This window comes from Canis lupus, chromosome 5 (assembly GCF_048164855.1).
Source record: "Canis lupus baileyi chromosome 5, mCanLup2.hap1, whole genome shotgun sequence".
In the NCBI taxonomy this organism is placed as follows: Eukaryota; Metazoa; Chordata; class Mammalia; order Carnivora; family Canidae; genus Canis; species Canis lupus.
This window is the reverse complement of record NC_132842.1, coordinates 57224435-57250389: the sequence shown is the minus strand read 5'-3', so window position 1 is coordinate 57250389 and position 25955 is coordinate 57224435. Positions and strand designations below refer to the sequence as shown.

The following is a 25955-nucleotide window of genomic DNA, read 5'->3' as shown; positions in this document are numbered from 1 at the left end:
GAATGGGGAGATTCTTTCCAGCTCAAATTAAGATTCTTCTGATAAACTGGGGAGGCAAGAAGAATTTTTCTCCATGCATGACAAAATACTAGTATTGTAAGAATAGAGAAAATGAGCACCACACTGACTTGATCTCCTATTTTTATCCTTGACCCCTCGATGAAGAAACTCACTCTCCTGAGGGCCGGAGGAAAGAGTAGATTGGCAAAGCCAGCCTCTAAAGGACGTACAGGAAAATGCTGAGCGGCTCCGTGAAATGAGAGGAACAATTACAAATTACTTCCCAGGGCTGGAAAGCACGTTCTCTGGGCGTGATTTTTTTTTTTTTATAAATTTATTTTTTATTGGTGTTCAACTTGCCAACATACAGAACAACACCCAGTGCTCATCCCATCAAGTGCCCCCCTCAGTGTCTGGGCATGATCTCTAATTGTTCTGAAAATGCCAAAATATTTGACTTCCAGGTGAACAACGCCAATGAAGTATTGGGATGGAGGGTCCATACTAGGGTTAAGATAAGAATGTGGTGTCCAAATGAGTGACCATCCCTACAGAACAGCCTATTGCTGTCCTGAAATCCCCAGCATCTCGGGCCCCAGCCATCCCGTATCTCGGCAGATGCTGGAACGGCACCCAACCCTTCTAAAGAAGGCTTTCAGTTACAGTATGGAAAATGAAGAATCTTGGAAAGGAAATCTTGCGTAGATAAAAAGGCCCTTTGTTTTCTGTTTTCCCCCAATAATTCACAGGAGGTTCTCAAATAAGGAGACTGTACCATTCAAGTGCCCCTTCACGTTCGCTCACCCGGAGCACACAGAGCTGCATTCTCCTCGAGAGAACGTTTGAACAAAAAAATCTGCTTACCTCGTGCCTGGGACAGGGAGAGCCATCTCGTATCCCGACACACGCATGACGGCCACCAAATCCACCCTCGCACACGTTACGACGTGGCTTCTAACGAGCCGGCGCTGCTGTGATGCTTCGTGGTGGCCGGGCAGCCACCGTCAGGCAGGCACCAGTCCAGGGCTCTACTCTACTTTCTCACCGAAGCCTCACTACGCACTACGAAATGATACGCCCAACTCCACCATTTTGCACAAAAGGAAACACAGCTGAATAACCTGAAAAAATGTTCAGAGGCCAGATCGCGGCAGAGTTGAGGAGTTAGCAGAGTCTGCCTGGAGCTGGCGTGTGTCATCAAGACATGCCTGTGCACGTAGGTCATGAATCTTCCTCGTAAGAACTTTATGAGACAGGTCAGCCGTGTGGAAGAAAGCTCCTTTCAAGGCGATGATCCCAACTTTGCACACAAATGCCGGAGAGAACTCTCCAACAGCAGCCCAAAGACCACGCAGCCGAGTGTTCTGTTATGCAAGGGCGGGGACTACTCCACGGTGTGATCGGGAGATGTCCTTGTTGACCTCCCGACTACCCAGGCAAGTTGTGGCACCTCTAATCGCGCGGCGCTGCCCCTTCCTCGTGTATAAAACTGGGAAAATTGGGCAGCCCAGGTGGCTCGGTGGTTTAGCGCCGCCTTCAACCCAGGGCCTGATCCTGGGGTCCTGGGATCAAGTCCCGCATCAGGCCCCCCTGCATGGAGCCTGCTTCTCCCTCTGCCTGTGTCACTGCTTCTCTGTCTCTGTCTCTCATTAATAAATTTTAAAAAATAAATAAAATCATAAATAAATAAACAAATAAACAAAACAAAACAAAACAAAACTGGGAAAATACACTCCTGACATCGGAAAGGTCCCTCTCGGTGAGCACTGGCAAGTGCGTTCCGTGGATGCACCAACCCTCCTCGGCTCACAGCTACACCCGCAGCACCCGGCACGGGCCCGGCCCTCAAAAAATCCCAGAGCTCAGTTGTATAAAAATAAACTCCTGGAGATGAGGGCTCTCCCTTTTGCCATTCTGGTTGCCGATCTGCCACCAGGGCCTGGACCACGGTGGCCTGCGAGCGAGTGAGCTCTCAAGCATTTGCTCAAGGGTAAGAAAAAGTGAGCCTGCAGGACCCTCAAGTGCCTGCCTAGACCGTGCCCAGTTTTGGATGCACGGCCCCCCAAGCACGCAGGCGGCACGGGCGTCTCGACCGCAAGACACACCGAGATGCCGAGAAACAGGACGTGGACTCTGAATCTCCACCGTGAATGAGGGCCTCGGATACTGCATTGTTACCTTATTTGGTCAAAGGACCCTTTCCCAAAGCATCTCCTAAGTCTAGTGTTTTGAACAATGCCCTTTAGGAAATCCTGGGACAGGAGATCGGAGAAGGCGAGGGACCAAACCGAGCGGCTGGTGGACTACTAACACTGGCGTCAGCTTACTCATCTGCGTGTGTCACAAACGAGAGGGCTTTCTGGCCATTGAGCTCACCTGGAGTGACCTCCCATCCTTCTGGGAGTCTGATCCCAAGGATGAAGCTGTGGAAACATAACTGGCTCGGGGACCATAATGACACCATTTATCATGCTAATGGGGACTGTAAAGCCCATCTCCAGGATAACACGGTCATCCTTTCAGCAACAGCAGCCACAGATACAAGCGCAGGCCTTCCCGTTCCACTCCCTGCCCCTGGAGGGACGGAAAAACATGATCTCTTAGGAATCTTCTAGTAGATCACAAAGGGAAAGCCTGCTTTCGGGGTTTAAAGAAGAAGGGGGGAGAAAACGCAGACGTCCAGGTGCCTACGGGTCGACAAGCGGACCGGCCCTGACGCTTTCCACGTCAGCCTACCACCACGCCCCACGGACCTGCAGTTCCTAGGGCGTCCTCCGAGGATGCAGATCAAAGCACTTCCCACCAGCTCCGTACAGCACACACACTGACCCCGTGGAGCTGGCGCCCTTGATCCTACCTTGTGCCTGCATGACTGCAAGTGTCATCGCCTCGGCTGCTCCGAGGCCACCTAAGTCAGCGTGCCTAAGATGCAGTGCAGTTTCCGTCATGACCCCGCTGCCTGCGAGGTCTGTCCCAGCTAGGAGTCACGCTCCCCCTCACGGCTGATGCCCTCCACCTCAGGGCCCACCTCCCCATCATTACACCTGCCCCCACCCCAATCCCTCCAACCCGCTCTCCACGCTCTCAGTGACCTTTTGAAAACCATCATCATCGAGCCTCATTTGCTTGAAGCAGCTCCCGCCGTGGTCAGGGTGGAGTTCCAGGTTCCTGCCTCCCTCCCAAGCCTTGTGTTACCGGCATCACGCGTGTGTGCACACAGCACACGCCCCTGATCAACAGGACTTCAAAATTATCTGCATTTCCCTCGATTTATCATGTGATCCGAGCTCTCTATCGCACATGCCTGCACTGCCTGGAGTTCCTTCTCTCCACCTCCTCCGGGCAGCGCTGACCCTTGCACCATCCTGAGCCACAGAGTTCTCCCCGTGCTGCTCACATGGGACGCCCCGATGCACGTATCAAAATGTCCTGGGGCAGCTTGTTTTCCTGCCCCAACCCCAACTGTCAGCCCCCCATAAGGGCAAGAATTTAAATACTTATTCAGACTCTGTTCCAAATCAGTTTAAAGGTGGGTTAGAAGGGAAGAAAAATTACAAGGGAAAATGCAAGGATGGAAGCTTACTAAATAAACGACATAAAAGCAGTTAGCAGCACCATCCATGTTTGCAGGCCACCATCCTGGCTCCAAGTTTTTGTCTTTGTCAACCAGCTATGAGGAAAACACTTGCTCAGTTACACTTAGAGCAACAGAAGCAAAGCTGAACACTCAGGGGAAGCCAGCCTTCCAGACAGTCGCCCCTCCAGGCCTTTGGGAGAAAGCACAGAGCTACCCATGGCCTCCTTCGCAGGCAGGACGAGCTGCTGCTCCCTTAGGGCCCCCAGCACATCACCTGCAGGACACAGACCTGAGGGCAAGTCCGCAGAGGCCCAGGCAGGTCCAGCCGGTGAGCTGAACCCCGGACAGTGTGCAAAAGGGACGGGCCGCACGACTGCCAACGCCTTGCTGCAAACCTTCCTTCTCCAAGACTATGTTTGAACAGACACGGGGGCCGAGAGTGTGAGAGTTTACTGCCTGACAAATAACTGGAATGCAACTAGTCTACGTTGCCAAATACACGCTGAATCACAAATATTATTCACGGGGATCCCTGGGTGGCTCAGCAGTTTAGCGCCTGCCTTTGGCCCAGGGCACGATCCTGGAGTCCCGGGATCGAGTCCCGCATCGGGCTCCCTGCATGGAGCCTGCTTCTCCCTCTGCCTGGGTCTCTGCCTCTCTCTGTGTATCTCTCATGAATAAATACAATCTTTAAAAATAAATGAATAAATAAATATGCTTATATGCCCATCACAAGGACTTGCTAACAGATAACACTTGTCTATGGAAAAGCGGGCGGGGGAAAACCATGACGAGGTGGAGAACACATGCCCAGATGGCACCCCTGCAGGGGAGCTGGGTGTTACCTACAGCTGAGACGTCCACGATGCAGCACGACGACTATACCTCTTGTTGTGGATCCACAGGCGGATCTCTGCCCTCAAGCCCCTGAAGCCCCATGAGGACTGTCACCATCCGTGTGGGACGACCAAGTCGGGTGTGACTGTGTGCGTCCCGAGGAACACCAGCACCCCTGCCTTCACCCTGCAACCCGTGGTGACCCGCACATCTCGACAGCGACACCGACCCAACCTCCAGACCCTTGATGCCGGACTAGCCCAGGACAGGGCTGCACAGAGGACGAGCGACCCAAAGGACAGGTGGCTGGGAAGGAACAAACGCAGCTCAAACCTGCGGCGAATGCACCGTGTCGGGAGAGCACCCTGGAGGTCAGGGTGGGGCCAACGGCGCTCAGGAAATGCCAACTGAAGTCCAGTGTTCGCACTGCCTGCCTCTGCCCCACGGCCCCGACCCCGCCCGCCTGTCGCTCTGGGCTCCGGCTGCACTTCCGAACCCCTCCGACCCCGGAGGCGGCCCTGAGCACCTTCTGGGTTCCTGGGCGTGGGGGAGGCAGCTCGCGTACCCTCCTCAGTGGCGGCAGCCCGGGAGGGCATGCCCCGGCTCTCCTCTGGCCCAGCTTCTCGGTCGTCAAGAGCCTAAGAAAGAAAAATAAATAAATAAGTCAATGGGAAACTCTGGCGGGTTCAGATCTGCGCCCAGGAGACGGAAATCGGGATCACGGGCCTGGGAGCTGGGACAGGCAGACGCGGGTGGGGCCAGCTGCATAGACGAGGCGGAAGGCTGCTGGGAGGAGGCTGACAGGCGACGAGGGCCCGGAGGCAGGGCCAGCAGGGTCCCTGCCACCAACGCCCCACGTCACAACCAAAGGTCCTCCGGAACCTAGTGCATGAGCTGCAAAGGCCTCCCCTGCCCCCGCCCCGAGATCAGAACACCCCGAGGGCGGAAGGGAGCGGCACCCCTCAGCTCGTGCCCCCAGGCTCCGCGGGCTGCCCTAGCCGTGACCACACCAGGTGCCCGAGGATGAGCCCGGGAGCCCTAGATCCCGCACGACGTGCCCGACGGCAAAGTGCCCGAGGCTGCGGTGGCCCACGGCCCACGGCAGGGTGGCAGGTGATGCTGGGCAGAGGACACGGCAGCCGGCCCAGAGCCCTGGACCCTCGTGGATGGCATAGCAACCGGGCTCAGTCAGGCTCTTGGCTCCTCTGGAGCAACACCCCAAGGCCGGAGCAGCAACAGCAGCACGAAACATGCAAATACACACATTTAACCAAATCTCAAAGGGCAGGAGATGAGAAGTGCCCGCTCACCGACCCCATGACCAGCGTCCTCTCCTGCAGGGCCCACCGCGGAATCACGGGGTGACTGGGCCAGGGACTGCCCGAGAGGCCATGGGAGCCTCCCCGCACAGGCTCAAGGCCCAGCAGCCCTGGCCAGCCAGAGGGCCTCGTCTTCAGGGTAAGCCAAGGCCAAGCCTACACGGAAAGGGCATCAGGCTGCTACTCCGATTACAAAACACAACCTGATGGAGGAAAACACTTAGTTTTTTTTTTTTTAATGGGGTCTATTAAAAACAATGTTTAGGGCGGCCCAGAGGGCTCGGAGGTTTAGCACCGCCTTCGGCCCAGGGCATGACCCCGGGGTCCCGGGATCGAGTCCCGCGTCGGGCTCCCTGCACGACGGGCTCCCTGCCTGCTTCTCCCTCTGCCTGGGTCTCTGCCTCTCTCTCTCTCTCTCTCTGTCTCTCATGAACAAATAAATCTTAAAAAAAAAAGTTTATTCTTATGAATAGATTTGGATGCAATCATAGAACACTTGAATTTCCCAGCTCCATTATTAGTTTTAGCTAAGGTCTAGAACTAAATTCTCAACATTCTGATTAACAGGAAAAAGTGTGATGAGAGAACTAAAACATGATTGAAAAATATAGCTCAGATTTTGCCTATTATCTGATTTCCTAATATCTTTGCTTTTTGGATATTTAGCACCAACGTCATTTTTTAACGTTCAATGTTAAATTGCAAATTATCAGCCCCCCCACCCCCCAATGTCTGCAATGATACAGTGTGGTAACACGGACACTTAACAACCCCTAACAAGTGCGGCGTCTAAATGGGATCATCACCCGAATGCCTCTTGTCTACGTAGACTCGGGTAAAGCAGACTCAGGTTTCTGAACTAAGGTTTTATTGTCGTTGCTCTAGAAAGGCTGAAGATAACCGAGCAATGCCCAAATCCCAAGACTGAGGGGCTAAGACAGGACCGAGGATATGCTGCAGCTCAGAATAAATTAGTCATTAGTTCCAAGTCATTATCTACAGCTGTTGCGTAAAAAAGAAACAAAAACAGGCATAATTTTATGCACCTAAGATGTCATAAAACATGAATACTTTATTACTAAACTAATTCCATACTTGTTCCCCCAAATTGTAAAGCTTTAGCATTGACAATCTGTAACAGTTATCACCTGTTTTCATTTAAAATAGCAACAAACTGGGATCTCTGGGGGGCTCAGCAGTTGAGTGCCTGCTTTGGGCCCAGGGCATGACCCTGGAGTCCTGGGATTGAGTCCTGCGTCGGGCTCCCTGCATGGAGCCTGCTTCTCCCTCTGCCTATGTCTCTGCCTCTCTCTCTCTGTGTCTCTCATGAATGAATAAATAATCTTAAAAAAAAAAAAGCATCAAACTAGAAAAGGAGTACCATCAAAAACATTAAGTTCAAAAATACTATAGAAACGTTTTGTGGAGCAGGTAAGAACTACTCTGTATGTCAATTAGAGTTCTGGACCCAATCCAGGTGGGTATACTGGAGGGGCTGGGGGTCCCCCGCCCAGGAGCCGTCCTCCAACACTGTGCGAGACGGGCCACCTCCACTCCTAAGGCCACTCCCAAGTCCCCGTTGTTACTTGCAGTTCTGACCAACTGACTGCAAATGAGGGGATCCCACGACCTCCTGACCTGGGATGTGACTGATCTGCTGGCGTGGCTCGCAGACCTCGGAGGAACAGTGCCCTTGCAAGATCACTGGTTTATTATAAAACGCTGTAACTGAGGAAGAGCCGGGTGGAAATACTGCCCATGGGGAGGGCTCCGAAAGGTGTCGCGGAGCCTGCCTGCACGCTCCCTGAACCCGTGCTCCCGGTTCTCCTGGGGGCTTCAGTCCAGAGGCCTGATTGATCACCTCACTGGTATTGGTGCCTGAACCCCAAGGGCAGCCCCCCTCCCGCCCTGGAGGCCGGGCCCTGGAGCGGAAGGCTCGAGCCCACAACCACAGCCCGGGCATCAGGCACTTGCCAAAAGCTCCTCATTAAGCCAACAAAAGATGCCACTGTGGCTGTGGACGCCTCAAAATCCCACAGGTGACAGAGCTATAATCCCGGAAGCAGAAGTAGACAAAGAACAAGATGCATTTCTTCTAAGTCAGAACATCTTCCAGAACCTCTGCCTTCTTCCCCCCGCCCACCCTCCAGCCACACAACACGGGCTCCGAGAAAGAGGAGGAGCGCGGGCACAGGCAGCTCCAGGCCATTCCACGGTGACGGATGCTTCTCATAAAATGACGATCTCCGAGAAGCCAGAGAGCTGTCTCCGTTTGGCCTCTGTTATCCCGAGTCCACTGCAATAGATTACTGAAGCACTTAGAACGACTCATCCTAAACCCGCCAAGTCAACTATCATCTCAGATGCGTCAGGAGAAATCATGATCCCACCTCATAAGCCGGTGGTTTTTCATAACGAGACAAATGTTCACGATGTTTGCTAGACACACGGGATGCTCCATCCCTTTCAGGAGTTTGGTCACCAAGTGCCACGCTGCAACCAGAGCATCTAAAGACACACGTGCCACTGAGCTCTGTGTGCACCTGCAGGGAGCCGCATGCATCCGGAGCAATGCGGCCCCTCAAGGCCTGGGCTCTGCGGGGCCAGATATCCACTGCGGGGGCGGGGGGCAGGTGAGAGCCACAGGGATCCCCGAAGGCCTCAGTATCTTGAAATGAGAAGCATCCTTAAGCAAAATGAGGAAATACTGTCCACCAGAAAATGATACATGTCCTAAAACCCAACAAAGGAATGTAGTTCATCCTATGAAAAGCATGTTATTTCTTTAAATAAAATAATAAAATAAAATATTTTATTTCTTTAAATAAAACCCTACAAGAGGGTACCTGGGTGGCTCAGTTGGTTAAGCATCTGCCATCAGTTCAAGTCATGATCCCAGGGTGGGTCCTGGGACCGAGCCCCTGCTCAGCGGGGAGCTTGCTTCTCCCTCTCCCTCTGCCCTACTCATGGGCACACACGCCTGCTCTCCCTCTCTCTCTCTCAAATAAATAAAATCTTTTTAAAATTTTAAATAAAACCTGATATGGATTAAGCCAACAATAATCCTTGATACATAATGTTTTTGACTGAATCTGTCATTTAATTATAGGAGGCAAACATTACACAAAAAGCCAAAACTGTGATAAATGAGATTTTTTTATATATATAATGGTTTACTTTGTAAAGCCTACATAGTCCTGAAACCTGTGCCTTCCTAATGGATGTGCTTGAGAACACAGGACCTCCGGGCACCCGGTGAGTGAATCCACTATATCCTGGGGCGCAGGTCAACTAGATGGACGCAGCCCTTTTACTCAAAATAACACTACACTTTGCTTTAATAATTAAGATGCAAATATTTTTTATATTGTTGCAGATTCTACAAAACATAAAAAATAATAATAAAGATGAAACATTTTAAACTCTGAGATAGGCATGCTATGATGTCACTGAAAACTGACGCTGGAGCCATTTTGCGAAGGGTAAAAAGCTCTTTGAAAGGAACATTTCGAGTGACCAGTCCCCATTTAAAAAGAAACTACACACGGGGTCAAAATGCTTAACTGCATCTAAGCCTTAAGAAATCCCAGGAGTAGGTATTATTCACGTATAACAACCCTAAATACAACTGCTTTTAATAAGAATTACGTAAAATCAATTAATAGGAAACACCGTATTTTACAACATTATTATAATCCAACACTAGTGATGCTGGCTTCTGGAAAATAAATACACAAATTACTATTTTCTATCGGCAAAATATTATGTTGTAATTTTCACTCTGCTGATGGAACACAGCTTCCAATTCCATGTCCCTGAAGTTTTATTGGAGACAAAGCGCTGCCCTCCGGAACACGGTTCCCAAGACAAGGAGCGTGCAGTCTGTCCTCTCGAGGAGCATGAGTTACTGTATTACCGGAAGGAAGGGACACACGTACCTTGAGGAGAAAGGCTCTGTCCAAAAAGTATTTCCTGAAGAGTTTAATATCTGCCTCCAACAAATGCTCAGCTGTGTGGTTCAGCGTCAGTGTCAGTGTCCCCGACGGGTGAACATACTGCAGGAAGGCACGTCCGCCGAGGTGCACTCGGGAGAGGTCGGGGGAACGTCTGCCCTGGAAACTGAAATGTCACAAATCAAAACCTACTGGCAGCTTCAGAGACCTCAACCCCAAGGTACCACCTCACTCGCCGCACCCCCCCCCCCCCGTATTACCAATGCAACTGGCACAAGGATCCGTGAAAGCCACCTGACAATAAGCACGCAGAATCACGTAAACAGATCCTAACGAAGCCACCTCCTTCCACCGAGACACGATGCCAGTTGAGAAGCTATTCACATACACTACATACTTTACAGTTATCTGTAGAGCTGGTGACACGACTGACTTTTAAACATTTTACTTTGATATTTCATTCTCTTTAATTCAGAAAGAGGCCTCTTGCTTTAATGGGGTCACATGTCCTAGAACAAATTAGCAGGCAGCCAACAGCTTATTAGGTGATTACAGTGGAAAACAGATAGGCTCTCCAGGGAGCATGGGGAGGTTTGGATGTTACAAACAAGTGGGATATTCATAGCACACTGGTCCACTGTTGTAAATCATTTTATCATGCAAATTAAAACGCATGAATTTGACCTTGTGGTATTCTTGAAAACATCCACGTACAAAGAAGCAGTATTCCCAGACTAAAGTCCCGAAAATAAACTTATTTTCTGTTCTGTTTCGGCCAACGACAATCGCACATTTACCAGCTATACATAGGCTTCACGGTCAGTGTCATGTTCTGGATGGCCCACAAGGTCATTCCATTTCAACCAGTGAAGGAGCCTCAGGAGGAATATGCTAGTGCTTCCAGGGAGCAGCCCCCTTCACCACGTGGTCACGCCTCCACAAATTGCTCCCACAATCCTCGCTTCACAGCGCTCACTCTATGCCCCTTTCCTCTTCTTACATGACCTTGTTTTATTAATGAATTTATACTTCATGAAAATATACTTCCAATCAAATAGACGTTATCTTCATCGTATGGAACAGCAAAAAGAGATCCATTAAGAGCCCCTGAACTCTAAGATGTGAGGCAGCTCCCCAAATTCTTGACATTAACGTCTAGAATCTTCTAGAAAACTCCCCATCCTAACATGTGACTGAATGTTAGTCCCCATCCTAAATGGACTCTGAGCCTGAGCCAGAAAATGGAAGCTTCACTATACACTCAGACTTTAGCTGACGGTCTACTTCTATTTTTTTTTTTTTTTTTTATGATAGTCACAGAGAGAGAGAGAGAGAGAGAGAGGCAGAGACACAGGCAGAGGGAGAAGCAGGCTCCATGCACCGGGAGCCTGATGTGGGATTTGATCCCGGGTCTCCAGGATCGCGCCCTGGGCCAAAGGCAGGCGCCAAACCGCTGCGCCACCCAGGGATCCCTGACGGTCTACTTCTAATACCATTCATGAATAGATTGGTTAGACCTGCAAAATTTTAAAGCCCATAATACCTCCCGGTCCTGAAGACAACAGAAAGGTACTAAGTTACCCAAGATGAAGTCAGCCAGGACTTTGATCTCACATTGAACCATCCACAATGACCAAGTCAAAGGAAGTATTCCTGCCTTGGTCTCTTGGGCCAAGCTAGTGGAGTCATGTTAGAGGCAAATAGAGGGCAATTCCTTTTGATGGGCTTTTCCCTTGTTTGGTGGTCATGTGACCAAAGCAGAACAAAAATAGAAAATTCGAACATCAACTCTATATCCATTACGTACCATAAATTAATTCTATTAACTCTATAGCCATTAAAACGATAAATTAATTACACTGAGTTTCATGAGCCAAATAAGAAAAACCAGCCTGTTAAGACACACCATAGAATAATATATCAGTGATATTTAATATTTACATAGCACTTTGTGATTTTCAATATACTTTCCCATTTATTTTTTAAGACCTTTTAATAAGTCAAGGAGATCATTATATATGAATCCCTCTTTCATAAGAATATGACCTTATTCATAAGATTATTCTAAGTAATAAACCACACATTTTCATTCACTGAAAATGTTGATATCATGATGAACATAGCAAACTTTACAGTTCCTCTATTATTCCCTTTACATGACTTCACTAGATCCTAATAACCATATTGTACCTTAGGATTTATCTATTACTGATTTAACAAAAATTTATATTCTTTCAGTGAGTGTTACATGTTGACACTAGACATACTGCAGCGGGTATACAAATACTTTCAGCCCTCCAGTGATACAGGATGGAGACCTAACAAATGATGACTACACTTAAAATTTATAAATTATTATTAATATTGTGAATAATTTTAATCACCATATTGTAAATTAATCATAATGATAAAATACCCTAACATAGATGGCTTCTCTGAAGCAATGGTATTTAAGGTGAAATCAGAAAGATACGTAGTAGGTAGGCTAGTGTTTCCCAATTTTTTTCTTTTTTTTTCCTAATTTTTTTCTTGATTATAGTCTCCTACGGAGCCCTTTAAGACATTTTTTTCCCTAACTACCCCCTCCCCATGAAATATTGATACCAAATATACCTGTGTATCTGCTTATGTACTCTGTGCCTTACACATGAGAACTAATGGCAACACATAAACCGTTATTAGCTTGTGGTCTGGTTATTTCCACTCTTCTATGGTCACTTTATAGAAACAGATCAAGAGAGAATCAATCTAGGGACGCCTGGGTGGCTCAGCGGTTGAGCATCTGCCTTCAGCCCAGGCTGTGACCCCGGGGTCCTGGGATCGAGTCCCACATTGGGTTCCCTTCGAGGAGCCTGCTTCTCCCTCTGCCTGTGTCTTTGCCCCTCTCTCTGTCTCTCATTAATAAATAAATACAGTCTTAAAAAAGAGAGACAGAGAGAGAGAGAGAAAATCAATCTATCGAGTAGCTAAACTCACTTTGTGATGTCTTCAACCAGCTTGGAGTGTCCGGCACGTAAAGCCAAGTCTAACGGTGTGGCACCTTCTTCATTGGGTAAAGACAAAGCCTGAACTCCCCCAGGGAGGCACAAGAGGAAATGAGAGAGCTTAGGCAGGCCCCATCTCATAGCCAGGTGTAGAAGAGACTCTCTGCATAAAGAAACTGAAAAGAAAGACAAATGGTATTAGTTCCTTCATTTACAAACTCTGTCGTCTAGGTTTTATCTACAATACCATCTATTTAGACATAATAAGAATGTCAGAACTGGAAGGAATCATCAAAAGCATCTAATCCGAACAACACCTTAATTTTTTTTAAGTAGGCTCCCTGCCCAGTGTGAAGCCCAACACGGGGCTTGAACTCATAACCCCGAGATCAAGACCTGAACTGAGATCAAGAGACACACAACTGACTGAACCACCCAGGTGCCCCCATTTTACTGATGTGGACAGGCCGAGTGATTCGTCCAAGGTAGCCGGTGGGTGCTGGAGCCAGGTCCGCTCCATCGCTGGTGTGCTGCTGTTTCCACCCGCCCAGGGCACACTGACATCACCTTCCACTTGTGCAGTCAAGTCATTCGGGGAAAACTAGTCTAGGTGCACACCATCGTGTAGAAACACACCCAGCTGTCCTTTGAGGGGATGCTGCTACTTCAGGTGGGCAGTATGAAGGCCACAACCATAAAGGAGTCCCTGTTCCCACTCTCCATCCTCAGAGATGCTCCTCCCCTGATGAGAAGCGAGGACAGAAATGGGTTTCGCATGTCCAGAAAACTTGAGAATATGGTGGTTCTCATACTTCACAGAGGTGCTCTGGCGCATCTCCTAGGTCCTGGGATTCCATCACTGCTGGCAAAGCCGCCCTAGTGCTCTGCTTAAAAAACTCAGCCTATGCCTCTTCAGACGGCAAAGGGCTCTTGGCTCATCTGTGTGTCTGAGTTTTCCCTGCGGTGTTTGCGGCTTTCCATTACGCAGTCTTATCACTGTACAGGCTGAGGGGTTGTATTATTCTCCACACCTATCACAGTATCTGACAAACCGAAGTCATCCAGTATCTGTGGAACTGAATGGCAACTGTTAAAATCTCCAGTATTTGGGTGTATTCAAATTGCCTTATCTGTATGGAGTTTGCACACCTGTATTTCTACCCCAGTGCTCAGTGCCTGGAACCCAACTGGCTCAGGATAAATATTACACTGGAAATATTTCTACTGCAATACTCAAATATGAAAATAGAAGGAAAGAATAGATTTGCTTACATTAACAAAAAAGGTAGGCCCACGAACTCCCTAGACACCAAGACACACCTTACAACAAGCCTTATCTAAACCTGAGAATCCGAACACTCAGGATCCACGTGCAATGAGAATGTGAACTGCAAGTTAAATAAGGCTACTGGCTACAGCCATAACGGGAGAGACATCCAGAGCATCCCGCATCGCACTGCAGGAAAAGCCAGAGAGGTGGGACTGTCTTCTACCCCACAGCACCCGGCACCTGTATGCAACTGGAAATATCTGCATATTGAATGAATGAATGAATGAATGAATGAATGAATATATGAGCAAGGGGGCTCTTTCCCTGATGAGTCCCCATGAAAGTTAGCTTTAGGGATATGACGACAGCTGCTATTTGGAGCCTCGATCATTCTTGGTTCCACCTCTGATACTTCAACTAAAATCTGTGAGCAGAAACGATGTACTCTCACAGAGTTTGGACACTGATGGCAAAAACTAGCCAGTCCTCCACACAACTGGTCATCTGCATTAACAGGACTTGACTTTCCCATGGTCTTCATTAGCGTGACTTTCCTACTCCAGGAGACTCTTCCCTGCACAAATGATTCTGTGCTCATCCATCCTTCAAGACCCATCAACTCTTCTGCAAAAAGCATCAGTTTAAGCTCTAAAACCAATCTTTAGGACCCGGTGATCCCTATCCAACCCTAATCCAACTCCTGCCCTGCCCACCACCCCTCCTTTGCATTAGAAGAACATCATTAAACCAAGCTTCAAGTTCTCATTCCACCCCAATCCTGCCCCGCCCCTTGAAAGGGCTGCTGGGGCTCCACGAGGCCATCTCCCATACCAGCCCACGCAGCTCGGTTTTCGTCTTGCCAGCAGGCCGTGGGGTGCTACGTGGGGAGCCAGCCTCCAGCAACACTCAAACTGGAAACGATAACAAGGAAATGTCCCGCTGCACAAATGCATTTACATTCTCAGTGGTTCATACTATTTCTTTACCCAGATTAAGAAGGTAAAGTCTTATGTTTCAAATATGTAAATGAGCCCTTGCAGCGAAATACCACGGACTTGGCTGTGCATTTGCTCTCTGACCTGTGTGACTCGGCACAGTCCCCCTCCGCCTGTAAAGTGACATCTGGAATCCCAAAACATCTAAAAATGAAGCAGTGCACACACCTGCCAGATATCTGCTTAACAGGCTTGTTATCTTCAAAGGCTACTGACAAACTCATTTTTCTTTTATCCTTTAAGTTTTTGACCTTTAAACTCATTTTATTGGAAGGTAGGGTTTTCAATTCTTAACAAATTCCAAACATGGCATGTTTGAGAACATTTCCATTTTTTTTTTCTTTCTTAAATAATAACAGGAAGAGACTGGCTAAGATCAGGTAACATAACAAACACAGAGGCACAAGGACACTCCCCAACATGTATGTCCGCATGAGGTCACAACCAGCCACCCCAGAATGGAATTGCTAAGTCACCCCAATCTCCCCTTGGTAAGACGTACCGCATGGTTACATGGGACACAATTTTCTTTCAAGAAAAAAAAAAAAGCCAAAAGGGAACATCTAAACCTCTTGCATCCCCTTTTAAGACAAGACTACTGGGGGACCTCACAGCTTTCTCATTCCGCTCGGAAGCTCGGAGCCCAGAACCAGGCGAAGAGCCTGAAATAGGAAACACGGTGACATATATAAATAATTCCACTTGTTATAGAGTTTCAGATTGTTAACAGCAGTCAGGAAAACAAGCTGTGAAAAGGGGGTCATACAATCTGGCAGCAGCGGGGTGGGTGCTTAAAAGGTGTTTTTAACCAAATAAATAGGTCTCCTCCCGCTTGGCCAGGGCCAGCAGCTCTGCGACTACTGTGCCTGGAACAGAAGGACGCTCACCGTCCTCGTGGCAGACGTCCGGAGGCGCCACGGGCACAGCTGGCCCAGCCACCCCGCCACGGACAGCGGAGCAGGGGTGACGTCGGGCACCCCGCCGGGCACCAGGGCTGCGGGCAGTGGAAGACTAAGGGCTCCATCGAAGCCCTGGGCCCCAGAATGACACGGCGGCCTCCACGAGCTGCGAGCCCAGGTGCCCGCCGAGCCCGGGAGGCCCGGCCCCGACAGCCACGAAGGCGCAGGGAGGCGGAGGCCACGCGAAGCAGTGCCGTGGCCGCTGCCGGTACGTGAACCACAGCCACGGGCTAACACAGAAACCCCCCAAGAACCCTGATGCTGTCGGGGGGCCACGGGAGAGCACACAGAGCGCATCTCCATCACCGCGGGACCTCGCCGAGTGAAACCCACAGCACGCTGTTCAGGATCAGGACCACGTAGGCAGAAGCATCTGAAGGGGAAGCAAGGCCACGGCTACTGTAAAGTCAGCGGCATCCCCGGAACAGAGGGGCCACGCCGGGGAGGAGGGGACCGGAGCTGCCCTGGGTCCTGTAGGCCCACAGGTCTCCCCCCGACACGCAGAGCCGTGTCTAAGGACCCCCCAGAAGCGAACACAGAGCTGCAGAAGGGGAGGAGGGTGGGCAGATGGGGTGAGTGGGTGACGGGCATGTGATGGGATGGGCCCTGGGTGTTTACTGTATGCTGCCAAATTGAATTTAGATTTTAAAAATTTAAAAAAATTACAATAATAATAAAATAAATTAAAAAAAAAAAAAAGATCTTCCCCAGAAAATGAAAACAGAATTTCTAGGGCAGGCATTAATTTCTTTTTCTAAAAGATTCCCAAGTGGGATCCCTGGGTGGCGCAGCAGTTTGGTGCCTGCCTTTGGCCCAGGGCGCAATCCGGGAGACCCGGGATCAAATCCCACATCAGGCTCCCGGTGCATGAAGCCTGCTTCTCCCTCTGCCTATGTCTCTGCCTCTCTCTCTCTTTCTCTTTCTGTGACTATCATAAATAAAAAAACATTTAAAAGATTCCCAAGTGATTCCAATTATAATATCAGGGTTAAGATCTCCTACTTTCACTAAGTACTTAACAAAATCCCTACCTATGCTGCCTTTTTATGTCTTCCCTATCACCTCCTATGATCTATTAGCTAAAAATTTCACCAATGAACAATAACTAAAAAAAAAAAAAAAAAGCTTGTGGCTCCTCCACGTCATTTTTAATCTACAATACTTGCCCCCAAACCAAGATACATCCTCAAAGGTTGTAAGCAAAGTACTAAAGATAGATACGAGAGGAACAAAAACCTAGAAGCAAATACTTTCCAATACAATTTAATTCAGAAGTACTTCCACGTTCCAGAGTTTACTAACGTTTCACAAGTCCCAAGAGCAGCCATGGAAATGTACTCAACACCTTAAGTTCAGGAACAAAATATATTTAATTCACATGCATCCAAATCATGAAAATAAGTTGTCCTCTCGTTTCCAAACCACATAAGTATTTATGGCAATCTCAAGGTTTGCACCTGAGACATCCAGTAGACAAACACAGGAAGACACGAGGACTGAGTACTACCTGCCAGGCCCTGTGGACACAAAGGGAGACAAGGTCCCTTGTCTTTGAAGAGCATCATGCCAGCCCATTTTTGTTTGGAATGAACGCCTGGTCTGCGAACCCACTGCCTGACGAGTTACAGCTCTAGGCTTAGACACAAAGAATATGAACAGAAATCACAAAACTATTGGACCTACAACCGCCATCAACGTATCATGACCTGAAAATTTACAGATTTTATGCCAAAATGTTGAGCAAAAAAGTAAAGAGAATGAAAAAAATATATATATTGCCAAAACGTTACAGGGCACAAAAGAGTATTTGGCATGAGCATCACATACGATCTCCTATTGAGGAGTCTCCACGAAATGGGAGGAGAAGTCATGGGTGATGGTATCTTTAAGTGGTCTAATCCGAGTGTTTATATAAAAAAAAAAAAAAATCACCCTTTCACATAGAATATGCAAGGTTGTTGGGTCCAGAACAGGAACTGCAAATACAAACAGGTTTGTAGGAAAGATAAGGAAACAGAACCAACAGGGCAGGCACGGCTGGATCATCGAGGCAAAGGGAGACGAAGCGGAGTTGCAAGCTTAAGGGTGGGGCTTAGCTTTTCTGAATCAGATATGTTGGAGACGCTCAGATTCCCACCCCTCGCTGCAAATCTGGGAAAAAGGTGACTCCGCATGTTCCATGGGATTCATACCACGATAGACAACTCTGGAACGCACTTCGGGGGTCTGTTTCTCCTCCAGGTGGCTTATACTCTATGTTACCTTGTGGATCCGGTGGTAACGCGGCTGGAACACTAAAAAGTCCTTATCAGAAGCCAAAGGAGGCAGTCCAATTTCTGGCCCTCACTCCCTGGGGCCCTGTCCAGACTGCATTATGCAACGTGAGCCTCAGGAGAGCACACGAGAGCCCAGACACAACGCTGTAGAGCACAGAGGTGAGTTGGAAGATCCGGATTTGAACACATACAGAAACGCAGCTGTGGGAAGACCCCTTAATTCTTCGATTTCGTGGTGCCTGATGTGAAGTGTTACCCTCCCAGCCCACGCATGACCCGGGAATGTCAGGGGGCATAATGCAGGCATCGCACGACACAGGGTTGTCGAGAACTATGCAGGCCAGTACCGGGGCCGGGGCGTTCTCAGCAGTAGACACTGGTCTGACGTCTTCCATACAGAAAGCACAACTGCCACTAAATAGAGACGTGATCTACTCCAAAGGGCTTTCCCTCTGGTTGTGATTTAACGGCATCATTTAAGGCAGGCAGCTGCCTGATCAGGAGGCACCACAATCGCATCTAAGACACCAGATGTGCCTCCAGGACGCGTGTGCTGCAGCCGAGCCTCAGGCACCAGGCGGCCATTAGGTGCCAAAAGCAACGATTATGCCACACCTACTTCCCAGTCTGTGCACTAGGTTTGTTTTAAACCGTTTGCTCAGATTTCTTCAAGCTCCTGTTTGTGTTCACCATTCATTCATTCATTCATTCATTTGGTATTTGCTGACAGCCTACTACGCACTGAGCATCCTTTCCCCTCTCGCACCATGCGGGAACCTGTGGAACTGCCAGACATCCTCCCAACTAACCCTATTCTGTTTGGGAGAGAATGAAAATACGTTGCAGTCTCGTTTTATCATTGGCAAGCAGAGAAAGTGTAGACTCGTCCTATCTTGGCAACCTTAGCAATCTCTGCTCTAGAGTCTGAACGGAAGCACAAGCAGGACACCGACTTCTCACCTACAGGTGGGCAGGACCCACTCACTGCCCTTATCCTGGAAGCCTGAGCCCTGGGTCCAAAGGGCTAGACTGAGAAACACTCAGCTCTGGTGGGAAGTGTTATCCCGTCCTTCAGCGCAAAGTCCACACCTAGGAAAGGATGTTCTGGTGAGCACAGAGAAGGAAGGTCAACCAGATAAACCAAACAGGAGACCAGTGGTTAAACTGCCCCCTACCTGGAATGAGGTTGAGGGTGGAGAGGTTGGAAAATGTTCACCTGAAGTCTAGGTGGGCAGCTGTCACATATGAATGAAAGCAAAGGAACGAACCACCACCATCACCTTTGTTATTTCATTCTTATCAGGTGCCAGTGACCGTAAGGACTTTATACTCCTTGCTTCCATCTAACATTTATTAGGCAACTTGCAAGTGTTACTTTGTTTGATCCTGGCAGCCACTGCAGGAGTGAAGGCCTAGGATTATCCCCGTTTCACAGGGGCAGAAACTGAGCCTTGACACTATCACGCAGTTGCCCAGATTCACTCAGGCACTACCGGGAGCATCAGGGATCGGAACCCAGACCTTTGCACCCCCAGAGCTCAAATTCTTACAGGCAAAGAAATAATTATGTACAAGGTGAGGAAAAAGCAAGGAGGGCAGGAAAGACAAGGCAACAGAATGAGAGCGAGGAAACCAAACAGAGGGAGCTAAGCCACACCAGTCGTAGGGGCCCAGGGTCACCTGAGTCTGCATGCGTCAGCCTGATGTGTGGCTACACACACGCACTGTCTCATGAAAACCTGCAAGGCAAAAGCTGCGGCAGCTACAACTGGAGGGCAGAGAAAGCAGCTATGTGGGAATCACTATGAACCAGAACCTGGGACAGGATCATAAAAGATCTGAGGGGGCAGTTCCACCCTCAGAGGCTCACGCTCAGACAATGGTGCACATTCTGGAGTCAAGACAAGGCCTTTGAATGTTCGCTGGGGCCACGTGGTGCAGAGCAGCGCCCGAGGACTCGGGCTGCCTGGGCCCTAAGAACTCTCAGCCCTCGGCGGCCTCACGGCCCACCCTCTCTGGGGCTCTCCCTCGCGTCCCCTGCACCACCAGCCTTTAACCCGCAAGCACCACTTGTTTTAAAGCCAATTATTCTTTTTTTTTTTTTTTTAAATAAAGCAATACAAGGTAGTTGCCAGCAGTCAAATACTCTTTTTCATTTTTTTTAAATTTAAATTCAGTTAGAACTCTGGGAAATGAACTAGGGGTGGTGGAAAGGGAGGTGGGAAGGGGGTGGGGGTGACTGGGTGACGGGCACTGAGGGGGACACGATGGGATGAGCACTGGGTGTTATTCTATATGTTGGCAAATTGAACACCAATAAAAAATAAATTTATTTAAAAAAATAATAATAAAATAAATTCAGTTAGACAACATCTAGCACATTGTCTGTTTCAGCGGCGGCGTTCAGCACCTCCCCAGAGCCAGGCAACCCCTGCTCGGCACTCGGGGCTCCTGACCCCGGCCGCAGAGCCTCTGGCTAGACATGTCCCCGAAGGCAAGGGAAACAAAAGCAAAAATGAGCTACTGGGGCTTCTCGAGATTTAGATACTCTGAAGTCTATGGGGAAAAAAAGCAGACATTTTAGTTTTTTGCCTTCAGCATTAATAGGATCCTTGGATACGGTCATTTTCAAATTCAACGTTAGTCCCCCAAGTGCAGGCAAAAACTGTCATATGCATCGCGCAGCGTTTGAGGGGTTTCCAGAGGAAAGGCGCAGGAGCGGGACGTGGCCACCCAGAGGGAAATTCCAAAACCTTCCCCTGTCCTGAATGCTTCCGGAAGCACATTAGGGTAGGCTGTTTGAAAAAATAGTAATAGTACTTTCCACTTACATTTTTCTTCCTTGAAAACTCTAAGAGAGGGCCAAAGTAACCTGAACACAACCCTCTGCTCTATCTCTGATTTGAGAATAAATATTTAATTCTGAATTGCAGTTGAAGGGCCATAGGTGCCAGATCTAAGTACAAAACCGATTTTTTTAAGGAGAACTTTAAGCTGCCTCCTCATCTTTAAAATGTAATATCTTCAACAGAGAATGCGGTTAATAAGAGTTTAACTGACAAGTGAATTCAGCTTATTTGATGGGGGGTTCCTTTTCCTTGAGAGTTCAATTTCATATTAAATTCTTTATTGCCAGGAAACCCACTCCTTAAAAAGAAAGTCTAAAAAAAATGGGGGATGGAAGACAGAGAAAACTTTTTTAAAGACTTAAAACGTCACAAATGATGCATGTTTGTGTACGCGTTCTAAGTAATGTGCAGCAATGCTATGGATTTAACCTGAAACCGATTCTAAAAACCATTCTCTCCACCACTAGCCTTCACACACCGGGTTACCTTAGCAACCGAAGGAACAGAATTCCAGCCTAAAATGTCAGAAAAGCCAAGTGTGGCGAGGTTTGTTCCGTGAGATACTATCAGAAGTAACAGGAGGCTGAGAGTAATATTGAGCGTGTACGTAGCTGCTTGAAAAATGTCAAGGTTTCCAAGAAAACCACTTAAAACCTCAGAGTTAGTTGGTACCTGTCATGCACTAATTTCTACACTCCTCCATCTTTTTCAAACGGAAAGCCTGCATTTTGTAATAAATCTGTCCTTTCTGAGTCTCCCACCAGCCAGTGGGACACCAGCTGATGTTGTTTCAAGCTGCTGTCCGGTAAAAAGCTTTGGGCCAGAGAAACTAAGCTGACATTTCCCAGGCAGTGAGACAGCAAGGCATTCGCGTAAGTCCATATGCCATCCCCTGGCTAATCAGGCTGGGACCACGAGTGGAGGCCAACCAACAGGGCATATGCCCCTGAGCCTTTATTATTATTATTATTTTTCTATCTCTACAACTAGCAAATCCTACTCAAGGACAAAAACCCCAGCAGAGCTCTATGTATCTCAAGTGTTAAGTCTTGCTGGTTACTGGTCACTGTTCTCTTTCCTCTATTCAAAGAGAGGACAACAGGGATTTCCCCATGGCAAACACTGCAGGCCCACACACTTCCTTCTGCTGGTAGATGCTGCAGAAAATCGGCAGTTCCCACTTCGTCTTTAGTTACGAGCTGTCCTGTATATCACTTAATGGCTTTTCCCAAGATTTAAAAAAAAAAAAAAAGGGGGGGGGCAATGTAACCACCCTTTAAATTCCTTAAGGTAACACTAAACAAAGCATAGTTTAACGTTGCCAAATGACCTCCACTTTTATAAAATCCCTTCCAAAGTCCTTTTGGCCTTCTGCACCTTTTCCCTTCTCCCCCCGTGAGTTGTAAAGTGTAGAAAAGCAAAGATCCTCCTTCCAGGGGAACTAATGTATGAAGATCTTATTAATAAAATAGAGCATCATGCTAACCACCTTTCTTAGTAACAGTGAGACCTGCATGCATTTAACTGGTGGTCCCTGACGAGGCTTCCACTTTTCCTGTAAGTCAACATTAATAACAGTGGGACTTGTTTTTGCTCAGGCCGGTACTGCTTGGACTTGCCCTTGCCACGTGTACTCTGCAACTAATACACTTCTCAAATTTCTTGATTCTCAACAATTCTCATCTTGGAAAAATCAATAAATTATCTAAGCCACTTTCAGTGGGTCCTATCAGTTCCACCCATTACTTTTCGGGAGACAGCTCCAGAAAGAAAAGCTGGCTCCCTGAATACAGTGGCTGTGTTTATGCCCAAGACAGCCCTGCAGAGACATTTCACAAGCTCAGCCGGCTTACCCTCAAAATCTCTTCCATTCACAGAATCAACGATAAAGGCAAGGAGTAACATTTAACTCTTTAAAACTACCAGATAACATTTTCTTTCTTTATTTAAAAATTGTATTATGTATGCCCTGCAGATTCATTCCATGGTGTCACTTTTCTTAAAAGGAAATGGTACTTATGTAACAGGATGGAGTTGTTACCTAATGCTCAGCGGTAATCATTCTGCAGTGTCTAAGTGGATCAAATCAACACCCCTCACACCTTAAAGTTACACAATGTTGTAGGGTAACTCTGTCTCAATAAAGCTGGCCAAAAAAGACTGTGTTGTGTTTTCATAACTGTTATAAGAATTCCACCTTTTCCATAATTAAAATTTTGTGCTTCTAAGGAGACTTCTAAACATGTGAACTATTTTGCATAGAGAACTATAGAAAAATCCAAATTCACTTTTTGTGATAATTTACTCAAGCAGGGACGCCTGGGGGCTCAGCAGTTGAACGTCTGCCTTCGGCTCAGGTCGTGACCCTGGGTCCTGGGACCAAGTCCTGCATCCGGCTCCCCATGGGGAGCCTGCTTCTCCCTCTGCTGTGTCTCTGCCTCTCTCTGTGTCTCTCATGAGTAAATGAATAAAATCTTTAAAAAAAAAAAATTACGTAGGGAAAAAAGGTCTTAAATACATAAATTGTTGCTAAATACTGGTTTGTAAATGTAAATATATGCCGAGAGAGATAGTCTTTATGAGTTTGGTTTTTTTAAAATATAAGTAAGCTTATTTTTCTTCTATGAAAATGCTTAACCAGGACCACCTCTACTTAATCCACAGGTGGGGATAGGAGCTATTATGTTCCTAAAGGCAATGCCATCAATCCTCTGAGATGGTATTTGTTGTCCCTTTGGGATCTTTACTCAAATGGTAGCCTTCCCGCTGGACATGGCAAGCCTGGTGCTTGCCAGCCATGTCAACCTTCTGGGAGCACAAATAAAGTAACCTGGTTGAGCAGGAAGGGAAGACTAACCCACAAGTTATCTGAGCACCAAGGAAATGAAACAAAATACCTTATTCCAGTTAATTTGTCAAAATTATGTCAATCTCTGAGAAATAACACTCTTTATTTAAAAAAAACTTAGTTGAGTACTAAAGTACTCAAAGAAAAAGATAAATTGTGACATTTTATTGGATATAGTACTCTACTCCAAGTTTTACTGTAAATATGGGGTCGTGACATTCTGCAAAAAGCTTTTTATCATGAAAGCTATTTCAAAGAACTGGGTTTAATTTTATGAAACAGAAATCCAATTTTATTTATGTCACAAAATTAAATAAAACCAGAGATATTTCCTTCCCTAGAACATAAAGTTGCATTGTGAGTAATGATGGGTAAGAAACAGGGCCAAGAAAAATCTCTGCTTTTCTTTATGACACACAATACTCTGTTCAGCCTGGCCCTTCTCCAGGATCTCAGGCCTTCCTGATAAAGCTCATTGATTGAAACGGCAAAAAGTAAAGTATTACAAAATGCAAAAAGCAAGGAAACACAGTCCCGCTTCCCAGGTAAGGCTTCCAACAGACTTTTCCAAGAGTCATTACAGACGTCAAGTAATCCCCATTCAGCACATCCATTTACCCCACAAAAAGCATAAATAAATAAACCCAAATAATTTTTAAGTGCAAATGGTGAAGCTTTCAATAGTTTCTGAAAAAGTATTAGAAATAATTACTAGGAAAGAAACTGTTTTCCACTTACGATGCCACTATTACTTAACACACAATGAACTCCAGTGGGCCACAGGCCACTGTTTCTTAGTCTGGTATTATTTCTCTACCTTGCAGATAAGCAGCACTAATAAAATAGGTTCATTAGGAGAGGATGCATCGAGCATTTACAAGATCCTAAACTGCTCAGATGAAAATTCTACTAAATTGAAAAAGGACCAGGTTGTTGACATTGGAGACTCCTGAACTCTCCTGCTCCCGTAGAATTGCCCAATGTAGAGCTACACACCCAACAATTCTCTTTGAGAGAAATCCAGCAACTATGTGAATGTGGAAACACCCATATCAGCATGGGTACAAAAAGCTGAGACACACTCACCATCAACTCTACCCCTGGCACAGCACCATCCAATCAGGAGGGAACCCCTGTTCCCAGCTTCTCCCTGAGGAATGAAATGTTTGGATCAAATCTAGCACCCCAACTTTGAAAGCCTCCATCTAGCTGAGGAAGCCAGCGGGGCTTGCATCCAAGAATCCTACGGGACTACAGCAAAGAAGTAGTTCTTAACAGGCAGATGAACACTCACCATAACTATCCCCTGAGGGCTTGGCATAGAGGAACCGGCAGAAAGACACATCTCCCGGTCTTTCCCTGGAAGGGATTTGACTGCATACTTCATAAACTGCAGGGTCCATTTACTAATTGGCATGCATGTAGCAGCTGACTGATGATCCTCCCTGGACCTCAAGAGAGCCAGTGGGCAATTCCCCCCACCTTCTTGCTTTGGTTCATTCCAACAATAAATCCAGGTCACTGGCATCTCTCTGGAAGCAGCCTGTACACACATCTGGCATCCCAGATTTTACAGCTGCCACCTGAGGGACAGCTCCTCAGACTGCTTTAGCTCTGACAGCCAATGTATTCATGAGTCCCGCAGGACTGTAAAGGATGAAGAAGTAGTTGTTAATGGGTGTACACGGAAACCCTTACTGTAACTATCTCCCTAGGGTTCAGCACAGTGGAAGCAAACAAACAAACAAACAAAAAATGCCCATCTCCTATTCTTTTCCTGCAAGGGATTTGACTGCACACTGTTCCAGCTCATGACTGAGGGTAGACTTTATCAGCCTGCATCTGGGTGGTGACGGAGATCCTCCCCTACAGGACACTGATGGGATTTGGCACACCCTCAACTACTGGGGGCCACTAAGAATAAAGATAGCAACTTGGGCAATCACGAAAGTTTGGGAAGCAAATAGGAATTTGGGCTAGGCTGACCAAGGTTCATCACGGAAGACCAGTCAGTCAAGACTGGGAGAGTTGTCTCTTCATCCAATGTGCAGAAACCAACACAAAGAGTGAAAGAAAATGTAGAAAAGG

At 47.5% G+C, this 25955-nt stretch overlaps 1 protein-coding gene across 16 annotated transcripts in view; it reads right to left on the bottom strand.

The window, feature by feature from the left end:
• ARHGEF28 (Rho guanine nucleotide exchange factor 28) overlaps nucleotides 1-25955 on the bottom strand; it is a 288373-nt gene that overhangs the window by 135104 nt on the left and 127314 nt on the right. For 14 of the 16 annotated variants that reach the window (XR_012031376.1, XR_012031375.1, XM_072826802.1 and 11 more), the window contains 3 exons: nucleotides 12663-12846; nucleotides 9672-9852; nucleotides 4941-5052 (listed from right to left, as the gene is read on the bottom strand). Coding sequence is in view for 14 of the 16 variants with exons in the window: in XM_072826802.1 (XP_072682903.1) it covers nucleotides 4941-5052; nucleotides 9672-9852; nucleotides 12663-12846 (477 nt within the window). In the remaining 2 variants the exon portion in view is untranslated. The remainder of the gene's footprint in view (nucleotides 1-4940; nucleotides 5053-9671; nucleotides 9853-12662; nucleotides 12847-25955) is intronic. The other 2 variants (XM_072826800.1, XM_072826806.1) reach the window with 1 other exon arrangement.